Here is a 27443-nt window from a genome sequence, read left to right on the forward strand (position 1 = left end):
TAACCTATATTATGCATTCTTTATTTCTGTATTGTTTCATGTTTTTACATTACATATCATCTTGCTCAAGCTTTAATCCAAAGTGACTTTTTGTACATCTACACCTACTGATCAAAGTCTACACTTTATTATGTCATATTGAAAGTAGATGGTATATCTCAAGGAGTTTATTCTAATTAATCTAATTGGGACAATCAGTATCTGTCTTGGTCCTCACCTCTCAAACTCTGTTCTCAGCAGTCGCTCTCTCTCAAGGATGGCAACATGGAGACGACCCCATTCTTTCTCCACATCAATAGGATGGTAGGTTGGGGGGACCTTCAACTGACCACTCTGCACAGCACTCTGCAAGCAGGTGGAAGTATAACACATAAGTCATTATGCACATGTCGATATGATCGGACAACCGAATACTTGGTAATCCAAAATAATCTGGAGTTTGATTTAGCTTGCCTCAAAGGACTGGTAGATGTGTTTGGACCGGCTCTTGTCGGTCTCCTTCACCGGAAGCTCAGTCTCTTTGAACTTCAAGAACTGACGCCACAGAAGCTGAGGGGCAGATGGCACAAAATTTATATTTTACATTCAGAAATTTTTATTTTACTTTTTGTTCATTTGATACTTATACGTTATTAATATGTAAGATAATAATTTACCATCACTTAAGTACACAGAGTGAAACCCTGACTTTATGTGAATTCAGGACACATCATTATGTTGCTGATTCAGGGATGTGTTCTGTATGTACTGTTACATCACTGTGGAATTCTAATTTCCCAAACTGGATGAGTCTATTCAGCACATCACACTAGAGTTCTAATGGCCCACTGTGACTGAGGTTAATCCTCTGTAAACATCATTCATGCTTTCCCATGACCGGTGTAAATTAAATTGAACGCTTGTAATGAGTCCAATTATCGTCCCTGCTCAGGTCACCAGAGAAAAGACTCGATTTCTTACCGGCCTTTGCTTTGATGTTTTTTTTTTTAAAGAAGCACTGACGCTGATGATAATTTGACTTCAGAGACAATAAAGAAAAATACTGAAGTCACGGCATGCTTTTGTTGCATAGCACTGACAGGGAGTGGCACAGGGGTAATTCTCCTGAGGATTAAGTCCGACATTAGCCTTTCAGCGCCAGCTCTGCCCCACCTAAATTGCAACAATGTCTGTAAATACTGTTTATTCTGCCTGCCCAAAGCCTGCCATTTACTATAGTGAGTGCATTGTCCTTCTAACAATGGATGAGCACCAAAAGGTCTCACAATACTTATTTGATCTTATTTTACAACATACATTTTTTTTTTCATTTTCAGGACTGTGTAACTGCAACAAAAACTGCAACAACAAAACTCATAACAAAAACTATTATCTTGCCTAGAGCCATAATAGTCACATGTCGTCAGCATATTGGCTCACCTCTATCTCCTCATAGCTGGCGGGGAACTTCCTTTCCTCGAATATCATGATATGGTGGCGCATCCACTGCTGCAGAATCGTCACCAGCTCGTAGTACTCCTGCCAGCGCAGCTCCAGCTCCTGCAGCCAACACAGCAGAAAAGAAAGCTGATGGTGAAGACAGCACAGACAGAAGCACTATTCTTCTTCTGCGTCTCCATGTTCGATCCCTCACACACCACGCCAAACTCAATTAGGTGGCAACAATCTGGGTCTTGTGTGAACGGACAGAGAGCAGGGAAGACGTTGATGATGGAGGGAGTGAGGGAGAGAGAAAACAATGGTGGAAGACGGACAGACAGAAGCATATTTCTCCAATTCAGTCTGTTGGCAGTCGCACCCATATTTGTCAGGTCAATTATTACTGACAAAATTTTACTTTTGCTTAAGACCCCTTTAACACCTGTCATTAAATGTGTTTGGTAACCAGGTTGTATTTAGTTAAGATTGTAACCTGACAACATTTACACTTGGTACACAAAAAACGAAAACAGATGGAGGAAGATGGTATCCATCAATGACACTGTAATATTATCTCATTTTCACAAGTCACAATGGCTAATGGGAACTAACTGCCATAGTCTTTGTATGGCGTTTTTGCATTCGCAGTGTGGTCACAATGGTGAGAGGTCAATTATCTCCCGACTTGTGCTCTATCTGATTGCTATCTGATCCCATGAACACAATTAAATCCCGGGTTTAAATGGGGAATTTCATCAGGACCAGTTTTAAAATAAAAGTGGAGTTTAAATGCCCAAAATGCCATTAATTTGTAAAAATTGATTTAAATTAGGTTTTATGTGAGCAGATAAAATATGGGCCTGACCATTTGGCGTCTGCAGTGTAAACACAACAGGCTGCTAATTTCAAGATACTTGGTTTCACAAGACTTTTCACAAGACCCCTCTTTTCTCTTTCAAACATTGGTTGGAAAACACTCCCAAAATAAGTGTATTTACATATAAGCTGGGTCACAAGCCACAACACAAAACAAGTTCTGCTCACATTCCCTCTGGCGCCATCATGTGCAGCAGGTCGAGGCATGGCATCGTACAAGGATGATACGTAGGTGATGATGGATTTCTCATCAGGATGAGGGACATCCACATCTGACAAGATACAAATATTATGCCATCTCGTTATTTCATAATGTAAATTAATCACAGGCAGTAGAAATATTGTATCTTCACACACTAAACCGGCTTAATAACACAGAGACTGAACATTGATCGATTAAAATTACACACTTGCCAAATGTAATATCTAAATCTCTAAATATTTTCAAGATTCATGGGAACATGCTTTCTGATACAGACATCAGCTCAAACCACATTTTCATTTCTGGATTTCAAAGATTTCTTTGAGTGAAATCACAATATTTTTCAAAATAATTGCAATATCATTTATTGTTACAGTTTTTTTTCAGTGTGGTGTTTCTGTTGAAAATTATTTTGGGCCAGTCTTACCCTCAGGGTCCAGGAGACGGGTCACTCCCATCTCTCTTTCAGCCACATTGAAGGCCTGTTCCAGGTTCTCTATGTTGTTCTGTCGGTACACTTTGCCCATGTCGATGTGTCTGGGACTAGAGGAACACAAAAATGTGGTGTTGGTCAGAGGGGGTGAGTTAACCTTACATATTAGATATTGATTAGAAATATAACACACATTGACCCGCTCGGTGCAGGCCAGCTCACTCAAATTTCTTAATACTCAATATATTTGCAGCTGCTGCTTTTCTGTGTAAGCGTCAACAGAGTCCAGCGTTTCACCTTCTGACCAATCTGTACTAGCTACTGCATTTTTTGTCCTCTGGGTATTTGACTCGGGCAGATGTCAGAGTCATCTATAGGTGGAATACAAATTAGACAGCTAACATAATCACACACTTATAGTCAGCAGCCAGGCATAGCCTTACTCCCAGCGGAGGCAAAAGTTCACGTCTGCAGAGTGCAAACTGAATGCATCACAAATGTATGTATATATTCATGTAATTAAAACAAAATCTCATAATTTATGGCAGCTTCATATGCATCATAAATTTTAACTTATATTTAGCAGGCAAACACAGTCTATGTACAGAGAAACAGTAAGAGCAGATCCATACAACTGTCTAATGCAAGTACTGGGCCATCCTGCATTTTGTCCATAAACAGGAGAAGTCTCCACAGAGTAGATTTCCTGCACAGAGGACCTCATCGCTGGCCGAGGGCAGCTGCTCATGCTGTGGCCCAGTTCCCCGCTGCTTGAGTGAGCCCTTGAGCTGTGTGACCCCCACCCTGAGTCCCAGGAGGATCCCTCTGATGGTATATCCTCACACAGCATGATCACCCGGTTCCCCACATCTCTGACAGATCCTGACACGCTGCCGGTGAAGCCCACGCTTCCCTTTTTCTTTTTAGTCTTCTTCCTTACACTGAACATCTTAAAATCTGGTCCTTGTTCAGTGGGACGTTTAAAAGCTTAATCTTCAGCTGGAGGCGTTAACTGAACCAGATATTTTTGATGGATTGATTGCAGCATGTAAATCCATATGCGTTTTCTCAGGCGTCCATCATCGTGTGAAGATCCTGTCAATCCTTCTGCAGGGCTGCAGAGGTGGAGAAGCCTCCTGGTGGTGCAGTCAAGCTACTGCCTCCTTTTTTAAAAGACTAATTCAACTGTTGCTTTCTGAGTTTAAAATGTAAAGCTTCCCAAACCTAAAACCTAGACACTCTCAGTTGAATGCCTATTCTGCAAAGGGATACCCTGAAGTCCAAGGAACGACGCAATGCCACACTTTTAATGTAGCAGATATTGAGTGCTACAGTACCGCCCAAACACCACACCCCTGGTATTTATGAAAGGTTAATCCAGCCTTCGGTGACTCAAAAAAATGTAAAAGGAAAAAAGTTGCTGGTACACGCTCAGGTTTCAGAAAACTTGCCCCTGCAGGTATCTTTTTCTCTCAACCCATAATAGCTATAAAGAAATACATCATACTGAGCGTTTTGTTTTCTCTCATCTAATACCACTTTTCTCCAGGTTGCTCTCCAGACTCATTTATAAAGAAAAGCAGCCAATGGTGAATTGTATTGACAAATCTTCCTGAGAAATGGATGCACACTCATTTCCCATGAGGCAATCGCACACAAAGAAATCCCTAAGAACTGATTGAACACAGCCGCTTTTAGGATACGTAATGTTGAACAGTGGATATATCATGTTTTTACTTTTTAATACTAGGCTTCTAACAATTTTAATTAGCAAATCATATTTAATAGAGGACTTATCATCTTGACATGGCACCAGAAGATGATCCTTATTAGTCATAGTCAGTGCGTCTCAGTGATATTTCTCGCCTAAAGGCATCAGATGTTCAGAGAGGCATGAAGACCCTTTTCATTACAGCAAAATGAGACAAGTAGTGTCAAGTTTGATAACCTGAAAATGGGTCAAAAGAAGTTGTTTTAAAGCCTGAGTACAGCAGAAATATCAATATTTTAGCCTGAGTGGATAAATAAAGCTTTACTCCTGTATATCATACTGCTGATGATATTTCCATTGATATGAATAAGATATAATAATATAAATGTCAGTTCATAGATATTATGTCCAAAATTATTTAAGGAGTGAATACATCTTACTGAGAGTAGAATTAATTTCAGAGCGAGTTCAAACTGGCATCATGAAATGTGACAAGGTTGAACTCCTGTTGCTCTGCACTCCATGTTCAATGGTACGTACGGATGGTGATGTGTCGTGACAGGCATCAACGTTACTGGTCTTATCTAAAAAAGTAGATATGAATTCCTGCATAATTAGGGATATATCTATATGTGTGTGTGCATGTGTTCTGAGGAACAGGGCACACGTTGACTTTCTGCACTCCATTACAGGATGGGTGGGCGCATGTTAGTGCAGTGAGCTTTAGCAGGCCTTTCAGTCAAGACCACTTTCTTTCAAATAAAGTTAATTTCTATGAAGTTATATTCATTTGTATGGCTCTGTTCTGAGAACTCCCTGCCCTTCCACGTGCATATGTGGGAAGCCAAGAGCACACCTCTCTAACCTTGACAATCAATGACAATGACAACTCCACTATTAGGTCAGATTCAGTATGAGAAGAGTTGGTGGGTTGTGAAGTGGTTTGCAGTGGAAGCAGGAAGAGTAGGCAGGGTAAAGCAGCTTAAATAAGGCGTACGATATGAACTTTTGCTAATGTTGTTAATCACTCAGAGGTAGGGCACAAAAGTCCAGCATTCATTCAAACGGGATAAGATCATATTCAATGATGCAGCACAGCTTCACCTGCATGCACTATTAACCTATAAATTAAGCCAGAAAGGTTTCATCATTTTGTATGAAAAGGAAAGTTGCTAGCAAGCAAATCTAGTCCAGGTGAACAGTCACGATACCAATCAAATATATTTGAACAAATTCCCTGGCCACACTCACCAGTGTTTGTGTATGACGGCGTTGAAGAGCTTGCCGTCCCTCCAGCTGGTGGTGAAGTTGTCGCAGCGGATGCCCTGGTAGCCGTCAGTCATCCTCTGAGACCAGAGCAGCAGCTTCTCCTTGGCTGTCATGTCCTCTGATTGGCCGTTCACCTGGATGTCTGCGATCTGAGAAGATAGAAACGAGTGTCAATACAAACAGGGACAAAGAGTTTGTAGATGTATACTAAAGAAATGTGGAAAAAATGTGTCATTAGAGGAAATCAAAAGATGTGAATTACTGGATTCCCCTGAATTAAAGAGAATTATTTGACACCAAAGGTTAATTTAGTCCTAGAGCACTGAAGACACCAATCATCCCTTCACTGGATTAGAGTTTTAGATATTTCCTAAGCTATTAACGGCTTCAAGTTGCTTCTGACTTGGCTTGTTGGCTGCAGCAGGATTTCTGTCTGGGAAAATGCAAACTGTGGTTGTGGCATCCGGATTCCATTTGGGGGAAATTAGGAACAGCAAAGATGAGTCATAGTCATCGGGTTTTCCATTTAGTACGTGTCTAAGTGAATGTGTACTCGTGTGCGAGTGCTGGTCCTTGTTTGTTTTCTCTTGGCATGAGCATGAAAAGCTGAAGAAGAACTGGACCCCCACCCCCCGGAAGTCATATGGAGTTTATTTCCTATGTCTATTCAAGATCTCCTTATTTACTTATATTCAGTCTCTCTCATTTTGAGAGTATTATTCACTCATCTCTTTCCCTTGAATCTCTTTGGCTCTAACAGATCCCCGAAGATCGTTCCAAACTGTTTGCACTCAGACACACTGTTGCTGCATCATGAATGTATTTCAGTAAAATTGGGTTTATCATATTGTAGGATCTAACACTGCATGACACGACAAGAGGGAAAACTCTTCACTCCGCTTTCATCTCTATGACTCACCAGTAACCACCACCCAGCTCACTCTCTCTTTATCTACGGGGAACAATGGTACCTTCACCACACCACACCATTCTTTCCTCTGTGTGCCACCTTTCCACAAACTCGACCTGTATCATCTGACATTAGTGGGGGTGCCCCTCTTTATTAGGCTATTGCCCAGCGGCTTCTGCCAGGCAGCTCTTGGTGTGTATGGGCTGTGGTTGGGAGTGTCGCATATCAACATGTCCCACACTGACTCTCCCTACCCTTGGGAGTCCATTTATTTCCTTATTCAACAGGCTGTGCTTTCATTTTGAAAGTATTAGTTCTTCATTTCACTTTCAGATTTTGTAATGCTTTGCCTGTCCTGCCCTGCCCTCCTCGCTCAAACAGATCCCTGCGTGCACGCAAAATGGCTCCGCTCCTGCTCTAACAGCACTCAGATACACTGAATGTCCTGCACTTCAGCTCCAGTGCTCCTCCTTGTGCTCAGCTGCTCTCAAATTGAAAGAACTCACAGCTGAATGAAGGATCAAACTCAGAGTGACTCATGCCAATACGCCCCTGATTGTGTTGGATTTCCTTATACTGTTTATACCAGACACTAAATACCAGACTTAGTTTCTTTGTTATGATCTCTTCCAAGACCCCAAAGTGGGAATGAAACACTTTTGATTAGAAAATGTCTTTCATGAGAGGGATTTTGAAGAGAGGAGTCCATTGTGATTGTTCCCAGGAGATGAAATGGCAGGTGACAGGCGCAGTTTCCCCAAACAAAGGGAAAGCGATAATATAATGGAACACAGCACTGACAGCAATGGAGACCTGGAAATGGAGGATGATGGTCCATATTAACCCCAGCGTCAACTTGGGGTTTCCATCTGCTATGTCATCATTCCTGATGTTAACGAGCTTGACCTGGGGAAAACAAAATAGTTGTATTGTCATGAGTACACCATCATCAGAATACACACATTGGTTTGCCAGGTTTTCAGGGTTGAAAGTATCATTTCATAGGTCGTACCTGTCGGTGTCTGAGGAAGTCCAGTGCTATCTGTACATTCTGCAGTTTGTGGAATCGCATGCGGCCTTTCTCTCTGGGCTGTGGAGGGTGGAGAAGAGAGAAAGAGGTGTTTAGTTAAACTTTCAAGACTAGACTACCATACAATCATATTTTTGGATACTCATGATCGAAGGGGAGAAGCATCCAATCAAAATGAAAAAAGGACTTAGAAGGATAACACAAAGATTAACTGGCGAATAGACAAGAATAATTTTGAGTGAACAAATGTTTCAAAATGATGCTGCTTTCCTCGGCTTAGTCCTCGTTGTTCGAGAGAATATCATTAATATAATAAGCATTATATTTCTGTACTCAATCTCAGTTCAGAACTTCAGTTCACTCTTACGAAGTTCCAGTATATTATATATCTAGAACAAATAAAAGAGCTTAGAAATCATTCTCCCATCCAAAATACTTTCCGAGGTAGGCGAGGTGGAGCAAATCAATACTTTGTTCTGTTATATAAGTGTTATGGGTTTTCCTATTGTATGTGTTTATAGTATGTTTCTATTTATTATTTATCTTGCTTTATGATAACTCTTGACCAAATCAGGTGCAAATTCCTGTGTGCAGATAAGTCTCACACTGTCGGTATACTTACCTAGACAAGGGTTTTTTATGAGATTAATTTAGTCAAAGCACAATATTAAACTTGTTTATACAAAGCATTAAATGTGTCTATCCAAATCATTTGCATATCCAATGTTTGGTACATATTTCCTATAATTTAATGCATAGAGAGAATACAGAATGCCATTTTTCCAAGTTCTTTATAAGTTCTTTAGGGAATTCTCCTTCACATTCCCTCAGAAATTAAAAATCATTGATTTGGAAGTGGAAATAAACAAAAATAAAAGACAAGCCCAATAACAAACCCTTGGCAAGGTTTTGCTTTATGGGGGCCCAATAAATTAACTAAAGTTGCATCATGCTTAGTTTGTCTATTGGAATTCAAATTAATGTAAATGAATAGAACATAAATATAATGGCTCTGAATTCAAGACCCTAACCAAATACCAAAGAGAAAGAAAGCTAAAGCATGCAAAACATAGTACTGCTTATACCAAAAACTGTCATGATAAACAATAAACACATACAGCAGCAATGTTGGTAAAACCAGCCTGTCTAGAAGAGAAACAAACAAAAACTGCTATATCAAACCTGATTGCTGTGGAGGTTTGGTTACCATGCAGAGCAAAATTGTTGCGAAAGCGCGGGTGAATCGTAAAAAATAAAAGATGTCTACTTAAAATTACAAACCCACTCACCAACCGAACGCTCCTGACCATGTCTCTCTCCCTGCGCTAACCCCCAACAAAGAGCCGGGCAAAGAGAGGAGGCGAAGGCCAGGCGGCAGCGATTAGCACACAAACACGAAGGTTAAAGGGAGTTGAGGAAGAGGAGGAGTAGAGAAGAAGAAGCGCAGATCAGAAAGGAGTACAGTGCACACACACACATACACACACAGGCCAAAGTGAGGTTAATGTGTTAAGGCTATGGAGGCATTCAGAGGATGAGCAGAGCGAGAGCCAGTGAAGGATCTAGGATTTTCTAAATCTGGAGCCATAAAGGGGGCCACAATTTAAAGGGGGCCAATTATATGAACCAACATTCATGCACAATTCCTGATTCAGTACGGTGCAAATTTATGTCATTCCTTGAGTAAAGCCACACATCCGTAAATGTATATTGAAAACTGCTCCTTGTTCAAGCACATTTAGTTTAGGTAATGATAATTCTCATAAATGATCATATGTATTGTTAAAAAGTGACTAGATTATTTATTTGCTACTGACAGGACTATTGGGCACAGTGGCTAATCAGATTTCAGCTGGGGCCAGTGCCCCCTGGATCCGCCCTTGGATCCGCCCCTGGAGAGTATGATAAAGTACAGCAGCAGAGAAGCTTCTGTTCAGGTCTGAACCAAGGGTTTAAATTTGAGCCTTGACATTTTAGTTCAAGACAAAAAGGAGGAAAATATGCTGGTGAGATTTTGCTCTAGAGACAAAGTGAAGAAGATCACAGACCAGTGACCCCGTACAGTCACTTCATAAGCCTTTGTTTGGCAAAGTTCAGCTCAGGTAAAGCCTCTGACTGTCAACACGGCTGTGATTAGTCCAATTTATTACAACTGAGATTGCATTCCAGGGTTATTTAGAGATAAGTAAGCTTTCGTAACAGGTAAGGATCAAAGGTGGAGGTAAAACGATGCATATTAGTCACTCTGAAAAAAAATATCTAACACCATGGCGATACTCACTAGTGTATCTCCAGAGAGGACCTCCAGCAGAGAGATCAGGTTATGTCCATCTCGAAGGTCTTCATACAGGTCGGTCACGTGATGCTGTGACTGCCGGGACAAAATGAAAAACAGAGGAGGGGTCACAAAGGTTAAAGATCAGATCATTTTAGTGAGTGGTTGAAACACAAGCACTGTGATTTACAGACCCACACCCTAACTCACAACTCATTTAACTGTACAATACGTAATTCTAGTTATACAATTTAATGGCTACACTGTGCAACCCTGTTACTCTGAGTATATGTTTGTACTGTGTATATTATTTCTATACTATTTCAAATATATATACATGTACTTTCTTTCTTTTTGGAGGTTTACCTATTTATTACTTTGACTTTTGTCTATTTATTGACTGTCCTCTTTGATGCTGCAACACAGCAAATTTCTATTTAATAACTTAAATTCATTTAAAATGATTGTATTATAACTATTAAATGATTATCTTATCTTGTCTTGAGGAGAAGGGCTCTTATGTAACTGTAATCTAAATTATTTGTCATAAACTACTGTAACAGTTAATGACTGAAGCAGAACATTAAATCTCACTGGTTCTGACTATTTCAGAAGTTAATGGCCACAAAGTGTCACATTGTCACAGACATATTGTCGTAAAATTCATGGCAACAGCATGCTCATGGAAACGTGCAGTTTTTGTGACTTAGTAAATTACTTTCACTTTCAACCTAATGAGGCGTCGAAATTCACAGCCAAATTACAGGTTTTTATTTCAGGATCTTAAATTGCAACTGTCCGCTTAAAGAGGTGCTTAACATAGGTTTCTTAATCTGTTACCTCGCTGTGTTATATACGTTTTCTCACTGCTCAGATGTGTTTTCTCCTCTAGTTCAATTCTACACAGGTCAAGAATGCATAGCCGATAGCAAGCCAAGCCCAACTCTGCTGCAGATGCCAAATGGCAGCTGCTATCATAGCTGAAAAGTGATGGATGGGACTGTGATTAAAACCCAGAAAAGGGAAGGACCAAAGGCACCAGGGTGAACGTAAAAATCTGCTAAAAGCCCAGACATATTTATCTTGAAGGTGTTTGTGAAACTAATAAGGAGCAGAAAGCTGTAAATAAGGGAGGGGACAGTTTTCAAGAAAGTCAGATAGCAGACACACAAAGTTTTTTAATGCAGCTGCTGCTTGTACATGCAAGTACCTACCTCTGGTCCTCTCCGATGCTGGGGGATGGTGGATGATAGAGGGATGGATAAGAAATGGAGAAATTGAATGAACGGAAGAAAATGATAATATAAATTAATTAATACAAATGAAATTAATGAAATAGAAAATGGGATTATTTGATGATAAGCATGACATTATGAGGCAGAAAGATGAAACGTGGAACAGTTCAAACATAACTTTTGTTGTTGTTAAATGAAAAATTCCGTTCTAAAGTGGGTGTGTTTGGTCATGTGAGGGGAGAAGGAGGCCTCAGCCCCAGAATGGAATGAATGCTGATTTCCGTTGCAAGTTACAACAGTGGCCTATTTATGTTGGCAAGAGATTCAAAACAAATTATCCAACCTTTGACGTGCTCCTGCCTGCCTGCAGAGAGAAGGTAACCAAGACTGTGACCACTAGGGTTCACTGTCCACACACCGTAAAGTCCTCTACTTTATAGAAAGTGGCATGTTTGCATTGTTGTTGACAGTCCAACAGCCAAAGGTCTGAGAGAATAACACAAATTAATAAAATACCAGATTCTGCACATGACATATTCAGTGCCCATATCTAGGAGACTTTTAAACAGCTTTTTGCTGTGTATCTATCTGCAGCCAGTCATTTACCTTCACTATATCCATCACTAGCCCTCAATCACTTTGTCCTGAAGAGGCTGCTGCACATGAAAGATGGGGGTCAAAACTACAAATTGGCCTCTCGCAGACAAGACGCTGCTCTGTAAACTTTTCTAGGAGAAAATCGTTATTGCACATGGCTGACAGACCCTCATCCTGGGCCCTCTGCGCTGTCTGGGGAGACAAAGTGCTTAACATACCTCAGGGTTTACATAATCTTTACATCAGCCCAACCTCTCAGGGGAACCCCTGTTAATCGATAGCCATGCATCTAGTATCTGAGATCAACTTGCAACATTCATAGTTTTTGATCCGATCAAGTGCAGTTTGTAGGAATCAGCTAGAAAATAGATTTCCATTCTGCAGGCGTCTGACTTCCCACTCAGTTCCGCACAATAAAAGAAAATGACTGAGCAAGGGAAACCACTCAGTGGGCCTTCAAGGCTCTATATGGCCAGCCATTGACTGCCCCTAAGCCACCAATTAAACCATTAAACCAGTTTAACACCAGTTTAACCTCAGAGTAGCACCCTTGAAACTCAGAGTTAACACCTTCCCTGCCAAACATGTGAAGAGTATGACTCTTCACAGTATCTACTAACAAATAAATTGTAGGTCTGTTCTGACTTTCTGACACAATGTTTGCTTATATTACATTATTATTATTATTATTATTATTATTATTTTCATTGAAGACATAATGCCACAAGTTAAATTAGTGTGAATCATTATGAAATCTCCCTGCATCAATGCAAGCTATTTATTTTAGGCCCGGCATGAATGCAGGTAGCCGCCCTGACCCAGGATACTTTGCACCACATGTGCTACCGTCAGCCTTAACCACCACGGGCTCCGGGCCGAGACCACAATTTGCCTTTTTAGAGGGAGCAAAGTGAGTCCAGATGTCTCCGAATCACCCGCCACAATTCACAATGAACGCTTTAGAGAAACAAGGGGGGGTAACTCCAGTATGTTGTCATACATTGGTAGCCGAATACGGTAGAACTGCACATTCATGGAAAGGAAAACAATCGTTGTACTTATTTTCTTCCCTCTTGTTCCATTTGTGAAAAGATGAATGGCTCAGTGTCTGTGGGAGTGAATATACAAACAATGTGGAAGCAGTTAAGTGTCAAGAGGCTGTCAATGTGTTGCTGCCAATGGAAAAGTGGCACAAGCACGGCTATTTTTACTGCCCTGTTGGAGAGAGTATATTGTGTTGAGAGGTCATTTTTCTCCCCTAATGAGGAGCTCCTGAGTGAGGAGTATGGCCTGTTTGACTTTAACCTCATCCTGACCTGCATGCCTCCTAACATGTGTGATGCATTGGATGCTTCTGAGGCCTTGGTTTGAGAATAAAGTGTGAGTGGACGAGTGCTGATGGAGGTTTCACACAGACCCTACGCTGACGACAGACTAGTCTTCTTGTAAACCTTCCGCATCCCCGTGCAACGCTGACAACCAAGAGTGAAACAATAGCCGCTAATGTAGGTTTATGTGAGTAAGGGGTGGGGGTGCTGGTAATAATTCATCAAGAGACACAATGCACAGGTGAGGGATGGATGAGATTTTAGACAATGGTGGACTCACGGTCTCTCAATGTAATCCACAAAGCCAAATGACATTCTGAGACAATTCTGTTGTTACAGCCTGCACACACAAAATCAACGTAGTAGTGTGCTTTCAACTCAAAACTCCTAAATCAAAATGTTATCCCATGTAATCATTGTTTTGATAGTTATCCAGAGCAATAAACATTAAGAGCACATCTAAACTCTTGCCAACATAAACATAAATCAAGACCAACTATTTGCAAATGTAAGCATTCATTCTGAATTTAGAGATCAATCACCTCTCAAAATCTCACCACATTTATTAAATGCTCAACATAGAATTTTGTGGTTGAGGACTTATTATTAGGGTTTAGACCACACGCTGGGAAATGGACGTTTTGATATCCCCTGTGCTTGTTGTGTGAGAGCAGTTTACCACATCGTTATGTTGGAAAAAAGCTAAATTTGTTCTAATTCATTGTTCAAGCTCCAATTGATTCTCCACAAGTGTGCTTTGTTCGTAAGAGAGCTCGTCTGGAACATGACAGTGAGGGCATGTGTGGGCAGGAATGAGTGCATGAATATGTCTTCTGCGTCCAATAAGACGGAGTGAAAGTTAAGGATGGGTCCTTACCTTTATCAAGTGCTTGTTCACCCATTTTGTGAAGGTCTTTTTCTGTACTCGATCTCGTTCATCTGCAAGACAGAGAAACCACAGATGTGAGAGGTGTTTGAAGAGAACCCCCTAACCTTACCCTGTTAGCGATGAGTTTTGTCTAATTAAGAACAGAACAATTAGCTAGTGGCACGTTTAAAATAACAGCATATGATTGATGCATTCTTACACATCAAGTTTCCCTTTCAAGTTTAATTTACTTTATATAAAAGCAACAAACAAAAGAGGAAATCCCCAAGATACCAGACGGGTTGGATTTGTGTAGGACATGCGGAATTTATCACTGGGTGGAAAAACACACCTCGACTTGTACGTGCCTGCATCTGAGTCAGACTCCATCAAATAATGCTCACTGACGGCAGATGCACCCCTACTGTCTGGGAAATGTAACATTTGCCAAGTGGTGACCCACTCTAACACAGCTGCCACCATGTGCTCTTGCACAGAAGAATAAAGGAAATCACGCCCAAGGCAACATGTAGTGTAAAAACACTCTGCAAGACGTGATTTTACTATTAAAGAGTGCAATTTTTTTTTCAACAAGAAACAACAAGGTCTTGGCGAGGGACACACCTACTAATACAACAAACCCGCATACCTGCTGTGCCTGTGATGTGTCCCTGTTGGAGACATGGCAAAAACCACGAGGTGTGTCACTGCAACATTTATGATAGGCACAGTGGAGGGATCAGAATGTTTCTCGCTCCCTGATGGGAACCGATCTAAAGGCTGTGGTCTGATGAGCATGTTGTAACCCAAGTCTTTTCTTTAATGTGGAGCTCACCTTCACTGACTCACACACAATTCACATTGCACTAGACGGAACTCAGAACAACAGAGCCTTCTATGTTATCAGTTTAAGGGCAGTGATCCAACTGTCCACTGTAGATTGACACGCCCAGCAATGAAACGCAAAGGGCACAAATTCAACTTTAACATTAAATCCGCGCCCAGAGGCTACTTTTTTTTTCTTAGGAGGGTGTCAGATGTGTTATGGAAGTTTGTTTCCATGGAAACCCCATATAGAGACCACCAGACTTTTAACATCCTCATTTATCATTTAAACCAATAGGGGCTGCGCCTCATGATGTAACCTCTGTGTGGCTCCATTTCCTGTCGAGGGGGCAAATGTCACAGTCTGAAGAGACCGGTGAGAGACTCACACACTCACTCACTCACACACACACACACACACACGCACACGCACACGCACATGCGCGCGCATGCACGCATACTCACCCACCCATACAGGGCAACAGGGCAATAACACTTGGGTGTTTCACAAACTCTGTTGTGGACTAACGCAGTTCACCATGGCAGCTACACCCTGACCTGTGAGTCTCTGCATTCACATCATATTACTCAATACTGCTTGAAGTAATGCAAGTCTTTGTGGACTCATTGCTCTTCACAGGTGAATGGTGTGTGAGAAGATAGGGGCTGCATGAACGACCAAGTATCAGATGTCATTCAGACACAAAGAGCTTTCAGTGAGGTGTGGTGTTTATGATCCAAAACAGCACGGAAGTTCATAGCAGACAAAATACTGTAACTAAGTGCATTTACTTAAGTTAAGTACTTAAGGTTGAAACTTATACTTCACTAAACTCCAGGGGCAATGTTTGTACTGACTTATTTGCATTCCTTTGATTACGCAACTATCGTTTCAAGTTAATTTGACGAATATAATTTTGCGAGCAAAACAAAGACTGTATAAAATATGATGCATTGTTGATGATATAATCGAACTGACTAGTTTATTCGGGCAAGATATAAAAATATCCAGCAGCAATTAGTGTCCAATCATGTGATCAATAATGACACTTTGCCATTTTTCTACACAATGAGTTATTATTTCTCAGTAATCTAATTTCTAATTTAATTTAATAAAGGATCTAAATATTTGGAAGAACTGTAAAATGGCATCAGTTTGAAGCGTTCAAGGGGAAAAACAGAATGATGATCGAATATGGGAAAAAATAAGGAAGAAAATCTAACACATCATTCATCTAACATAAGTTTCCCCCCAAAACACATGCATGTCACATAACACAATGTCTGAGAGGAAGCAGCTGATGCATTAGATAAAGGTGTAGTATCCTGCTTTAAGTGGCTGTGTGGGGAAACACTGGACACTCCAATCAGGATGACCACATTCGTTATTTTAAATACGTCAGATTGCTCTAGATCATGTAACAACAGTCAAAGTACCTGTACCATGAAAGTGTTTACTAATGTAAAAACCAAACCTTATTCAACAAGCTACCCAATAAAGCTCCAACAGCGACTTCTTCAGACTCTTGCAGACAAAAGCCTACAACCTGAACATTGTCCAACGCTGAAATTACATTAAATGCTTCCTGGAACATTTAATTCCTGCCCGGCAGCCTCTCACACACATGGAAACACATAGATCCAGATTAAGGTTTGCAATTAAGCTGTTTTCCATTAACTGCCACCATACTGGTACCTTTCCTGCCGTCTGTAGCCTTCAGCATCCCTTGGAAATACCCATCGTCAGAGTGATTCCTCTCCCTGCCCATGCTGTCAGAGGAGAAATTCCTGTACTTCTGCTGCGGAGAGGTCATTGTCACTGATTGTCGGCACACACAATAATAATCCCGATGTTAAAATCTCCTTGGTGTTTTTCCCCTTGATTGGAACTTCTGTTTTCTCGCGTCTATATCTGTCCCACTGGCCCTCAGCTTGTTCCAAAGTGTGCAGTCCTGTGGCAACAACGCAGCACGTCACAAACCCTCTCCCTCCTTCTCTCCTCTCAACCTCCTCACTCCCTCTTTGGGTTCGGCTCTGCCCTTCTTTTTCCTCCGTAAGTAGTTTTTTTTCTTTCCGGCTTACTCTATTCCTTTCGTGGCAAATGGTGCCTGTGGGCTATGAAGTCTGGGCCTGTCCTTGTGTGTGTGTGATGTGCGAGTGTGTGTTTAGTGGTGCTAGTGTGCAGAGGACATGGTGGGTAGGGCTCTGAACACACCCCTTCCTCTAGCAGTCTCAGGCGAGGTAGAGGAGGGAAAGGCGTGGATGGATGAGGTGTGGTAACTTGCAGGGACTATCACTTAATCACTTCATTTGCGCAAGAAAATACAGACGCGCGCTGAGTCACTGGAGATATAAAAAATCATAAAAGATGGTGCTGATAACCTAAGTCTAAAAAGATGAAGGTTTCTCAGTCACACACAGATACATCTCGTGGTTAATCATTATTTGTTCCCGGCATTCCTCAGACATTTCTCATTAAGAATCACTGATCGACAGGAAACAGTGGAAGGATGGGGAAGAGATAGTTGTGGGAAGGGTGGCTTTAGATTCCAAACGGTGATGTATGGCCTCACCTAGTACATCACCGAATTACTGAGAAATACAGCCGCTTGTAAATAAACTTTGACTGCGTTTGTGCATCTAAAGATTGACGAGTCTAATTAATCATTTGGAAGGTATAATTCCTGTGGTGAAATTGCGTTCATTTCTTTTTCTATCAATGCTAGTTCTGTCTAGTCAATGTTGCTCCCAAGTTTCTCATGTCTGATAACAAACTGTACTGCTCTGTTAGGTCTCGCCTCTTAGACTCTTGGTGATACCTGATGTGACCAGAATCGTTTCTCAGCCTTACAACACATTCCCTGATTTTTCATATTTAATAAAAAAATAAAAGAACGCATTATGCTTCACTTGTGATCCAGAGCATTTTGCCAGGAAGTTACAGAAAGCGTTTTATTATGAGGTATAATATGAGCAGTTTTGAGGATTATTACTTTTGCTTCACTAGAAAATTCTGAGCAAACACAGAAATGCATTTTAAGCAATGAAGTCAAATCAAATCTACATGACAAACAGAAATTCCTTTTTGGCAGTTTCATCAGCTACATTTCTGCTAAAGCATAGAGTTAGCATGAATAGAAAACAATCATGCAGCGAGTAAAATAATGTCACCAATATATTCAAAACTAATATTAATGAGCTTTTATCACCGACTGGTCATACTAGAACAAATATGGCCAATTGCAATATTCTCGAATGTATTAACTTAAGGAATGGTGGATTCCATTGCTTATAAATGCAAATATTCTTTTGTAAGCGGGAAATGTAGCTTTTTTCTATTTTAAAAGTAACATTTTCTTGCTGCACATGCAAGTCCTGTATTGTCCATAATGGTCCCCCATCTATCTAGTATATGTACTGTATGTCCTATGTCCTCTGCTAAATCCTGCCCCTCGAGCCCGAGGTGATATATACGCCATGTGCCCCACCCTGTCTGACATCACTGGCATCTAAAAACACTTTTTCTTCCAAAGTTTTGGAAAAGACCTGTATGAACATGAAGGTACTAGATGTGTCAGTGTAAGTCTCTGTCGGTGATTGAAAAGTGTGTGTGAGTGTGTATGTTGACTCATTTATGCCACGCTAGCACATTTTGAGACACACCTTTCTAGTTCCTTTTACTGTCTAGGCAAGCAAAGGAATTAAGGAGTGGTGTGTGGTTAGATTAGAGGTTGATTAAAAAGGAAAAGGAATCAGACAGATAAGAAATTTACTCTTGTAAAATACAGACTGAAACGATACATGGGATTTTCTAAAGTGAAAGGTAAATTAGAGGCTCATTTCTAAATGAAGAACTGAAAAAAAAGAACATTTAGTTTTTTCAAGGTTATCTGAGATGCAGAGGCAACAGGAGAAGGTAACTGAGAACTTGTGACGTTCGGTGGCAGTGGAACACTGACCGACACCCACAGTGCTTGAGCTGGATTCCTGAACCTCATGGGACACACGAGCAGGAAACCCAGATGGGATCCAGAAAGTGTGGAACATCTTAGTCATGAGATCTTTCCTCCATAAAGGAGGCATATCATTAAGGTCTCAACATGCTTATTACTCTGCGCCCTCATCTGGCTTCATCCAAACCAGATGGCACACTTGGGAGGAGGAAGAGCATGGTGAAAATATGTGGAGATAATATTTTCTCAACGGGAAGTTTGAGTCTATGATGAAAGTGACAGGGATGTTGGGTTTGTCCCTGTTGTTTGCTGTGTCTCGAATTGGACACTGTGTGACGCATGAATTCGGATAGGGTGGGATTGTCCCAAATCAAACACACCCCTTGTTCACTCAATGAAATAAGAACCCTAACATGTGACTTGTTGCCCGCCAAAATATTACTGGCTGCTTTGTTGACTTAGAAGTGAGTTTTACTTTCGCGTGTGGACCCATCAGACTTTGACATTACGCCACCATCTGCTCCATTGACAGATCATCCTCTCTTACTTCTAGAACTCGTTTTTGGAAATTCGTAAAAGACATTGGTGCCCATGACTCTGCAACCAATATGCTGTCCGTTGAGGATGAGAAGCGTGGAAAATCCTTTGGAATATTTTGAAGGCGCCTACTTGGTCGTTACTTGCATGAACGTACTCATGCAGTCAAAGATGAGGAGTGGGTCCCAGCATATGACTTTGATACAGTGGACTGATTTTACAGGCTTTCATTCTGAGGCAGCATTTTTTGGCACTATTTGTCCATTTGTTAAGCCAACATCTGGTCGAAAATAGGTAGAATTATTCATTGTCCTTAGACCATGAGTTGGACTGACTTTATTCTTCCTCTAGCACCATCGTAACGCTTTGGCTTTGAGTAAAATATTCTCAAACACTATTGGATTAAATCACAATCAAATATGTATTAGATCTTCATCTTGCCCTTAGCATGACTTGTAATGACTCTGGTGATCCTTCATTTTCATCTAGTGCCATCTTCTGGTGGAAATGTGTAGGACAAAACACAAATAATAGTATTACCATCAACTTTAGTTCTACTTAGCAATTGATAATTGCTGACATGCAAAACTAAGGCAAACATTACTATACCAGGTGACCATTAACATGCTTGCTTTGTCACTGTGAGCATGTTAGAATCCTGAGGCTAGAATTTAACATTATGCATATATACTGTCTTGCGGAGCCACTAGCATGGCTGCAGGGACCTGGTTATGTTGCCAAACTCTGTTATTGTGAAAATGGTTTGGTGTTATTATCATAAACAAGTCTGTCCGCTGACATCATGTGTTTGTTCTATCGCACTCCCACGCCTGTGGTCCTGAAAACCACATCTCAGTGAATAAAACTGTATCAGAAAGTTTTTCCAAACTTATTTTTAACTTTATCCTTTTCTATCAATCTGGTAATCATAAACAAAAGTTACATACAGGAAACTATGTTGTGTATATGCCTCTAATGAATAGTGGCGATTGCAGTTATTTAGGGTAACAACCGCTTACATTTAACGATTAAAAGGACTCCAAAAAAAAAAGACAAACAAATGAGAGGAGAAAAGAATTCTGAGAGTGTGTCATTATGGTTTTTCAAATTGCTCAACTGCAAAGCAAGTACAAGGGTTTGGATAGTGGGAGGACAGAAAACACCTTTCATTCTGGAGGATTAAGAGCTGCAGAAGGGATTTGCTCTCCCAGGATAAGGTTACATCTCCTCTACTACCATTTTCCTCATCCCTCTCTTCTTCACCCCCCTGGTCTGTCTTTGTCATTTGCGGTTTACCAACATTTCTGGCCACCCCACCCAACAACAGAAAGGAATGTTGCTAAAACTAGGAGCAGCCTAAACACACCCAATACCATCACCTAGGTTGTTCTGTGAAGAGGAGGAATGATGAGAAGGAGGAGGAACAGAGGCAGTGAAAGGTAGCAGCCAACTGAATCACAGCACGCACACAAAAGTGTAGTCGCTGTGTTTTGCAGAGGTATCCTCAAGGCGAGACTGGGTTTGGATCGGTTGGGATTCAAAAAGATTTAAAGAGCTGTGATGCTCACTGCATGACTCAAACAGTCTGGCATGTGGCACCATAATTAAAACATGTTTAAACCATTTGTTGAATGCAACCTGAATGAATAGTATAATTTAATAGAGAAATCATCTGAGGCGTTGTCTACACTACTGTGGATATTTTCTTCTCCATTTAAAAACTGAAATTCTGTCCACACAACCTTTACAAAATATCTGTCCACAAAAGAACACATAAACAAGTATGCAGGGCCAGTATGTGGCGACAAAGTCTACATCAACACAATGCAAAGAGGCTGTGGTCTCAAAAGTATTGAGCTTGGCAAACACGTGAGAATGCCAGTGTGGTGCAGTGATGCAAAATGTAGCTGTAAAATTGAACCAAACATTGAGAAAAAGGTATATAGCCAGTTTTTTTTTTTGTTTCTGATACATGCTCATTACACAAAGGAGAAGTGGGCAAGAGTGAAGTAAGCTGCGACTGCGTAGATTCCACGATGCTTTGGAGGGCATTTATAAAATCAGTTTTTGGGACTTAAAACACTGTTTGTGTTTGGATGAGAGGCCCAAACAAAGAAGAAAAAGGTTGTTTGGTCAAATATCTGCATTAGTGGGGACAGGTTGTTGAACACATTACAGAACATAACAGAAGAATACAATGTCAAAGGCAGCTTGTTTTTCAGTCAAGAAAACCTAATGAGTTTTCAAAAGTTACGTTGTTATGATATAATTGTGTTTAATTCGCTGTGAAGTTTGTTCAATTAACCAGGTATCATGCACTGTGTTTCTAATCCTGTTCTTTAAAGGGAACGATAACAAGTAACTCTAAGTGACTGTATGTTGGACGTTTGGATGCTTTTATGGTCTTTTAATAACGATGATTTATTTTAATGGTAATGTACCTAACTGATTAAAAATAAAGAATGTTCGAAATTTTTTAAATTATCAGTCTGAATTTATGAACGAGATACACACAAGTTATAAACTCAACAGGCCGACACACAGGGTGTTCTTAGTGTCCGATCTTATCACAGGGATGGTCATAACTCTACCATGAGTCACAGTCCAGTCATCATCCGCACTGATCTCCAGCCTGACAGCCGACCTCAGATGAAGTCTTCAAAATTAGACCCAACGATGGAGCTGCGAACCCAATTTAACTCAGACTCAACAAGCCTGTGGATTAGCCACAGCAGCTGAGTTTTAATATAGCTCAGTTCTGAGCTGCAGACGCCTCGGTGGAAAGCCTCACATCTGGGGATTGTTGCCATTACTGATGTTTCATTTGAGGAATTCTAATGTAACAAGGTTTTTTGGGGGGAAGTAGGAGAGGAAGATGATGTCTGAATGGCACAGAGTAGGACATTTAAAAAGCATGTGGCGCCCTCTGCAGGTCAGAGGAACAAAACACTTGCAGATCAACGCTGAGGTAACCGACTGCAGGAACTGTGTGCGATTGCAAAGAAGTAATATGATCTTTGCTTGAAATTAGAGCTGACATTGTGTTTCATTGTGGTTCACTAAATGAGTAAGTATAAAGAGCAAGTCAGAAAAAGTGGTGAGTGCCAGAGTTTTTAATTAACATCCTAAAAATGGCCTTTTCACGGCTATAAATCTAAAACGCTCAAAACCATGGCTTTGGATGTGATTAACACTTTTCTCCTGCCTTGTTTCCTACATCCACACAGCGACTCTCTTCTTCAACTTTTCCCAAAGGCTTTTTTGCTGTGCTGTTTTGTCTACTATGAACTATCACCGCTTAGTAGAACCCACCTCTTCGAATGTCAGCTGGGATTGGCTCCAGCCCCCCTCCCCTGACCCTAAAAGAATAAGCGGTATATCTAATGGAAGGTTATTTTAGCTATAGCCTAAGTATCAGGTGATTAATTAGTCATAAATCAGACCTAATTTGTTATGGAATAAGCTGTGGACTATTCCGTGAAATATTTGTCTCCATAAGTAAGCCTGGATCACATAGTAGGTCTTTTGTTTCCATTGTGATCAATGAAGCCATTATTATGACAACTGTTTTTTCCAAATGCCAGCTCAGCCTCTGCAGTTTCCAAACACCCGTGAAAATGTGGAAAAAGGGAAGTCGAGAGACGTTTCTATGGCAGCCAACAATTAAAAACACACAACCCCATGTACTGACGTATAGGCTACTGTTGCTGAGAAATACTCATGGCTGTATTTTTAGATATAGAGGTGGGGGAGTCTCCGATGACTGACTGATTTGACGTGGAAAGGAAAACACCTTCCTCCTTCCGCCTCCATAATCTAACCAGTAGATGGGGCCAGAGCACAGCCACGCCCCACTGCCTCAGAGAGGAATGTTCTATGACTGCTTCCTAAATAAAAATGTTAGGGTTGGAAAACAAAGACTTTCAAAAAATTATAATATAAGACAGGAGATGATAAATGATTATATTTTCATCTATAAAACTTCATAGGCATGCTATGAAATATCAACAGATCTTAAAAAGGGATTTAACTGGGATATAACAATGAAATATCCCAAAATATAAAAAGAAAAAATTCCAAGTAAACAAAGCTCTGGTCAATTGGAAACATTTTCCAGACAGAAACCATCAACAAAACATTTTTAGTTCTAGGGACATCTGGGGATCATTACATTAGACAAAAAATTGGAAAAAAAAAGTTAATATAAACATCGTAATACTGTATAGATATAAAAACTGCTACAGGTTATTTTGATTTCACATCAGTCTATAGTAGCATTAAACAATCATCAAATATGGTAATAACAGTTGCAGTAATGTGTAGGTTACGATGATACATTATACTTGAAGTGATGTATAAGCAGTAGGTGAATACAGTATGTGAGCCATTGATCTTCATGTAAAGTAAGATTTCCAGTTCCCAGTCAACCTTTCTTGGATAAAACCTGACACTCCATGCTGCTCCTGAATCTGTTCATATAGGTAATGCTGCTAAGAGGTGACCACAACAACCACTCTTATTGAAGTTAGTCATTTACAACTAGACAATACTACAAGCTTTGCTTTTAACAATCTAGCCTCATATATTGATCAGGTGTGACCTCTAGTCTATCGAACTGCACGTCTTTTATTTGACATACTTGTTATTGTGCTCAGGAGTTCCCTCAGTGCCTCCTCCCATCATAACACAGGTGTGCCAAGGTACCTGTGGATGGTCGTATAACATTTGCATTGCGTGAGGTTGTTGTTCACTTATTTTACTGTGGGATTTATTGCAGCAGCAGCAGGAGCTGGAGGCGAATATCTGTTCGTCTCTTTACGTAACAAAATGTTCGGCGCAGTCTGTAATTAAATAGGTTTTGAGACGAACAGATGTTATAATGGTGACTATAAACAATCTGAGAAGCCATAAAAGTACCTAAAAGGTATAATTATAAAATAGACTAAATTTGTATATTTACTTTATATCTATCTACTGAATGTAAAGTTAGTCACATTACGTAAAAGCGCAGTAAGTGCTGAATTTGTATCATTAAAATATAAATACACAAATTAATGTGATTCCATTAAATTAAATTATAGTGGATTAAAAAACTAAACATGGATTAAATAGATGCAATAAAACTAAAGAAATACAATATATCAATAAGGGAGGGTAAAAGCAGCATGTTATGAAGTAACGCAAATCTGTATATGAATTTTATAGGATTGCAGGATTTAGCCAGTGGATAAAAACTATAAAATTACATGCACAAGGAGAAGTGAAATCTAAAACTATTAACCTTTATTTTCTGTAGGCCTGACTCGGGTAGTAACAACAAAAATTACATGCACAAGGAAAAGTGAAATCTAAAACTATTAACCTTTATTTTCTGTAGGCCTGACTCGGGTAGTAACAACCACGTGGTTCCACCAAGCTGAAAATACCAAACACCAATAAACTACTTCATCCCCACCCACAGTCCATAGGTCCACTCTCTGCCCTCACCTGCACATCACATCTGACTGTACACAAGTTCCTTTCTCTCCCTACGAGCTGGTGTAGGGAGACTCTAAAAAGAAACGGCAGCCACTTTATGACTGCAGCAAGTTGCCCTGCCCCACTCACTTATGGACAAAAGATAAGATAACAGACTGGATATTCAACATTATTGTCATGACATCTTTGCCTGTTATTTGTCATTGTATTTTTCTTTTTGTCACTAGTGTCATGTTTTATTTAATTAAAAAAACATTTGGCTCATTAACATCTAACCATTTTCTCCAGTTACTTTTTTAAATGATTTTATTTCCTCTCAGGTCGAGGATGGGACATCAAGTGATGCGAAATATTGTGTTTTTATAAGGTTTGTAAGAACTGCACCGCCCTTAAGTCCCCTATTTATCAGAGTCGGGCATTTGTCTTGAGTCAGTGTCATTATTTTTGTTTATGTACACACAGGCTGTTTGCTGTGTGCAGATATTGCTTTCTGAAGATCTACAAACCTCACATACTCAGCAGCTGCATCACTTGTTTGAACAGCAAAAAACAACAGACAACAAACCATTGCAGCGAACCAAGCAATTCCCTCCAGCACACACCCACACACACTTACTGTCGACAGACAGCGATAGGGTGTGACAGTTTAGTGCAGGGCAGAGCTGAGCTGTTCCCAGGTCACATTTAAAAGGGAAAGTGAACTGAATAGGCTGAGTTCTCTTCTTAGAGGACAAGGACCTCTAAAATCTGGACTGAACAGGAAGCTCTCTGATGTCCCACATGCTGCAATGGTCACAATCACTCACACAGCAGCATCTTTCATTCATCTGCTTGCAGTCTATTAATAAAATTATAAAAACTGTTAAAAACTGTGAGGAAAAAATGATTAATGGTAGTCTTGCAGTGGAAGGACATGCCTTATTACTGGTGTGTGGCTTGAAAAAAAAAAAGAATGTTTGTCTTTTTTATCCTTTAGTCTTTTAGTAAAATATTGTTTTTTAATTTCCAACCATTTCATTAAAAACTTTTCGTCAAGTCTATTATTAAATAAAAACAACAGTGCCTCTGAGCAACGTCACAAAACCAACCAACCACCACTTCTACATCACATATCATTTAATCATTTCATTCATTCATCCATTAAGAAGTTGCATTGTTTCATAACTTCAATATAAGGTGTAAAAACTGTTCACAGTTAGGATTGTGTTGCCTTTTGACAGATTCAGGCAAGCTGCTTATTGCCTGGTGTGGCGCCAAACTTAACTAAGCTTAGCTGCTAGCTCCAGATTCATTATCACCGTAGAGGGTTGGGATATTTGTTTCCATGACAACAATAACTGCACAGAGGTGACAGATGTGACCTCCAGCAACGAGAAGCTTGACTCACAGTCTGAAGAAACTATCACATAATAAATGACTCAGGAAACATGTATATGGGTTCGTATTTGATTATGAACAGATGTTTTCTATAGTACACAAACTCTATATAACTATATACAAAGGCCCCAGTTATAAACTGACGCTGACATCAGCATCTTTAGGTAAACTGCTGATGTCACTGTTTACTCGATGAACTACTGATTGCTGATAAATCGATAATGGGGGTCATGAGGGGTTTGAATACACTCCGTTTCCATGGTTACATTCCTTCTCATATATATGAACCAGGTCTAGAAGATTCTGTATCTGCCACATGTGGGTTGTTCTCACTCACTGGAGTTTGTTCCCTATTCCCACAGAACAGAAGAGCTGTGTCCAAAAGTCTTGTTGAGTTCCTCTGAGGCAGTAGTTCATTGTTTGTACTATGACTCATGCCTACTGCTGCACCAGTGGCAGTCTCAGTGGTGCAGGCAAATGAGGCTGCGTACATACACACATGGAAAAAATACACACACACACACACACACACACACACACACACACACACACACACACACACACACACACACACACACACACACACACACACACACACACACACACACACACACACACACACACACACACACACACACACACACGCGCACACATGCACACACGCACGCACACACGCACACACGCACACGAACACGCACACTTGTGTATAGTAAGTGGGAGCTGGATTTCTCCACAGTGGGATTCTGGCTGTGGCCGCTTCCAGGAAGTTTGCTGGCTTTTCCACAAACCGGTCCAAAGCCGCAGCCAGAATCCCCAACCACCGCTGCCCCCACAGCTCCGTGAGGGCCTGACATCCATCCCTAAAGGAGCCCTATGCTTGGCAGCATGTATGATTAAATGACACTCGTGGCCTTAGCATGTCAAACAGGATGTTGTGCTTTACCAGCGCTGTAAAAAATGACTTTGAAAATTCACAGCTCTCAACTGGTGTGAGAGCTTTATTTAGCCAAAAGAGACACATGTTGCCTGTGCCACAGAATGACAGCGAGGAAATTTCTTCACCGACAAATTAAGCTAAGCAAAATGTAACTTCCCATTAAAAGCCTGTAGGAAAAAACCC

The 27443-nt window shown here is 40.5% G+C and overlaps 1 protein-coding gene across 15 annotated transcripts in view; it reads right to left on the bottom strand.

The window, feature by feature from the left end:
• LOC128448984 (plectin) overlaps window positions 1–27443 on the bottom strand; it is a 115916-nt gene that overhangs the window by 23861 nt on the left and 64612 nt on the right. For 5 of the 15 annotated variants that reach the window (XM_053431921.1, XM_053431924.1, XM_053431925.1 and 2 more), the window contains exons 2-12: window positions 14163–14224; window positions 11340–11357; window positions 10132–10221; window positions 7833–7910; window positions 7622–7726; window positions 5893–6059; window positions 2925–3040; window positions 2464–2567; window positions 1420–1539; window positions 454–549; window positions 218–345 (exon numbers count right to left, since the gene is read on the bottom strand). In XM_053431921.1, the coding sequence (XP_053287896.1) occupies window positions 218–345; window positions 454–549; window positions 1420–1539; window positions 2464–2567; window positions 2925–3040; window positions 5893–6059; window positions 7622–7726; window positions 7833–7910; window positions 10132–10221; window positions 11340–11357; window positions 14163–14224 (1084 nt within the window). Of the gene's footprint in view, window positions 1–217; window positions 346–453; window positions 550–1419; window positions 1540–2463; window positions 2568–2924; window positions 3041–5892; window positions 6060–7621; window positions 7727–7832; window positions 7911–10131; window positions 10222–11339; window positions 11358–14162; window positions 14225–16674; window positions 17160–27443 lie in introns of those variants that run through there. The other 10 variants (XM_053431923.1, XM_053431926.1, XM_053431927.1 and 7 more) reach the window with 6 other exon arrangements.

Source organism: Pleuronectes platessa, chromosome 10 (genome assembly GCF_947347685.1).
Source record: "Pleuronectes platessa chromosome 10, fPlePla1.1, whole genome shotgun sequence".
NCBI lineage: Eukaryota > Metazoa > Chordata > Actinopteri > Pleuronectiformes > Pleuronectidae > Pleuronectes > Pleuronectes platessa.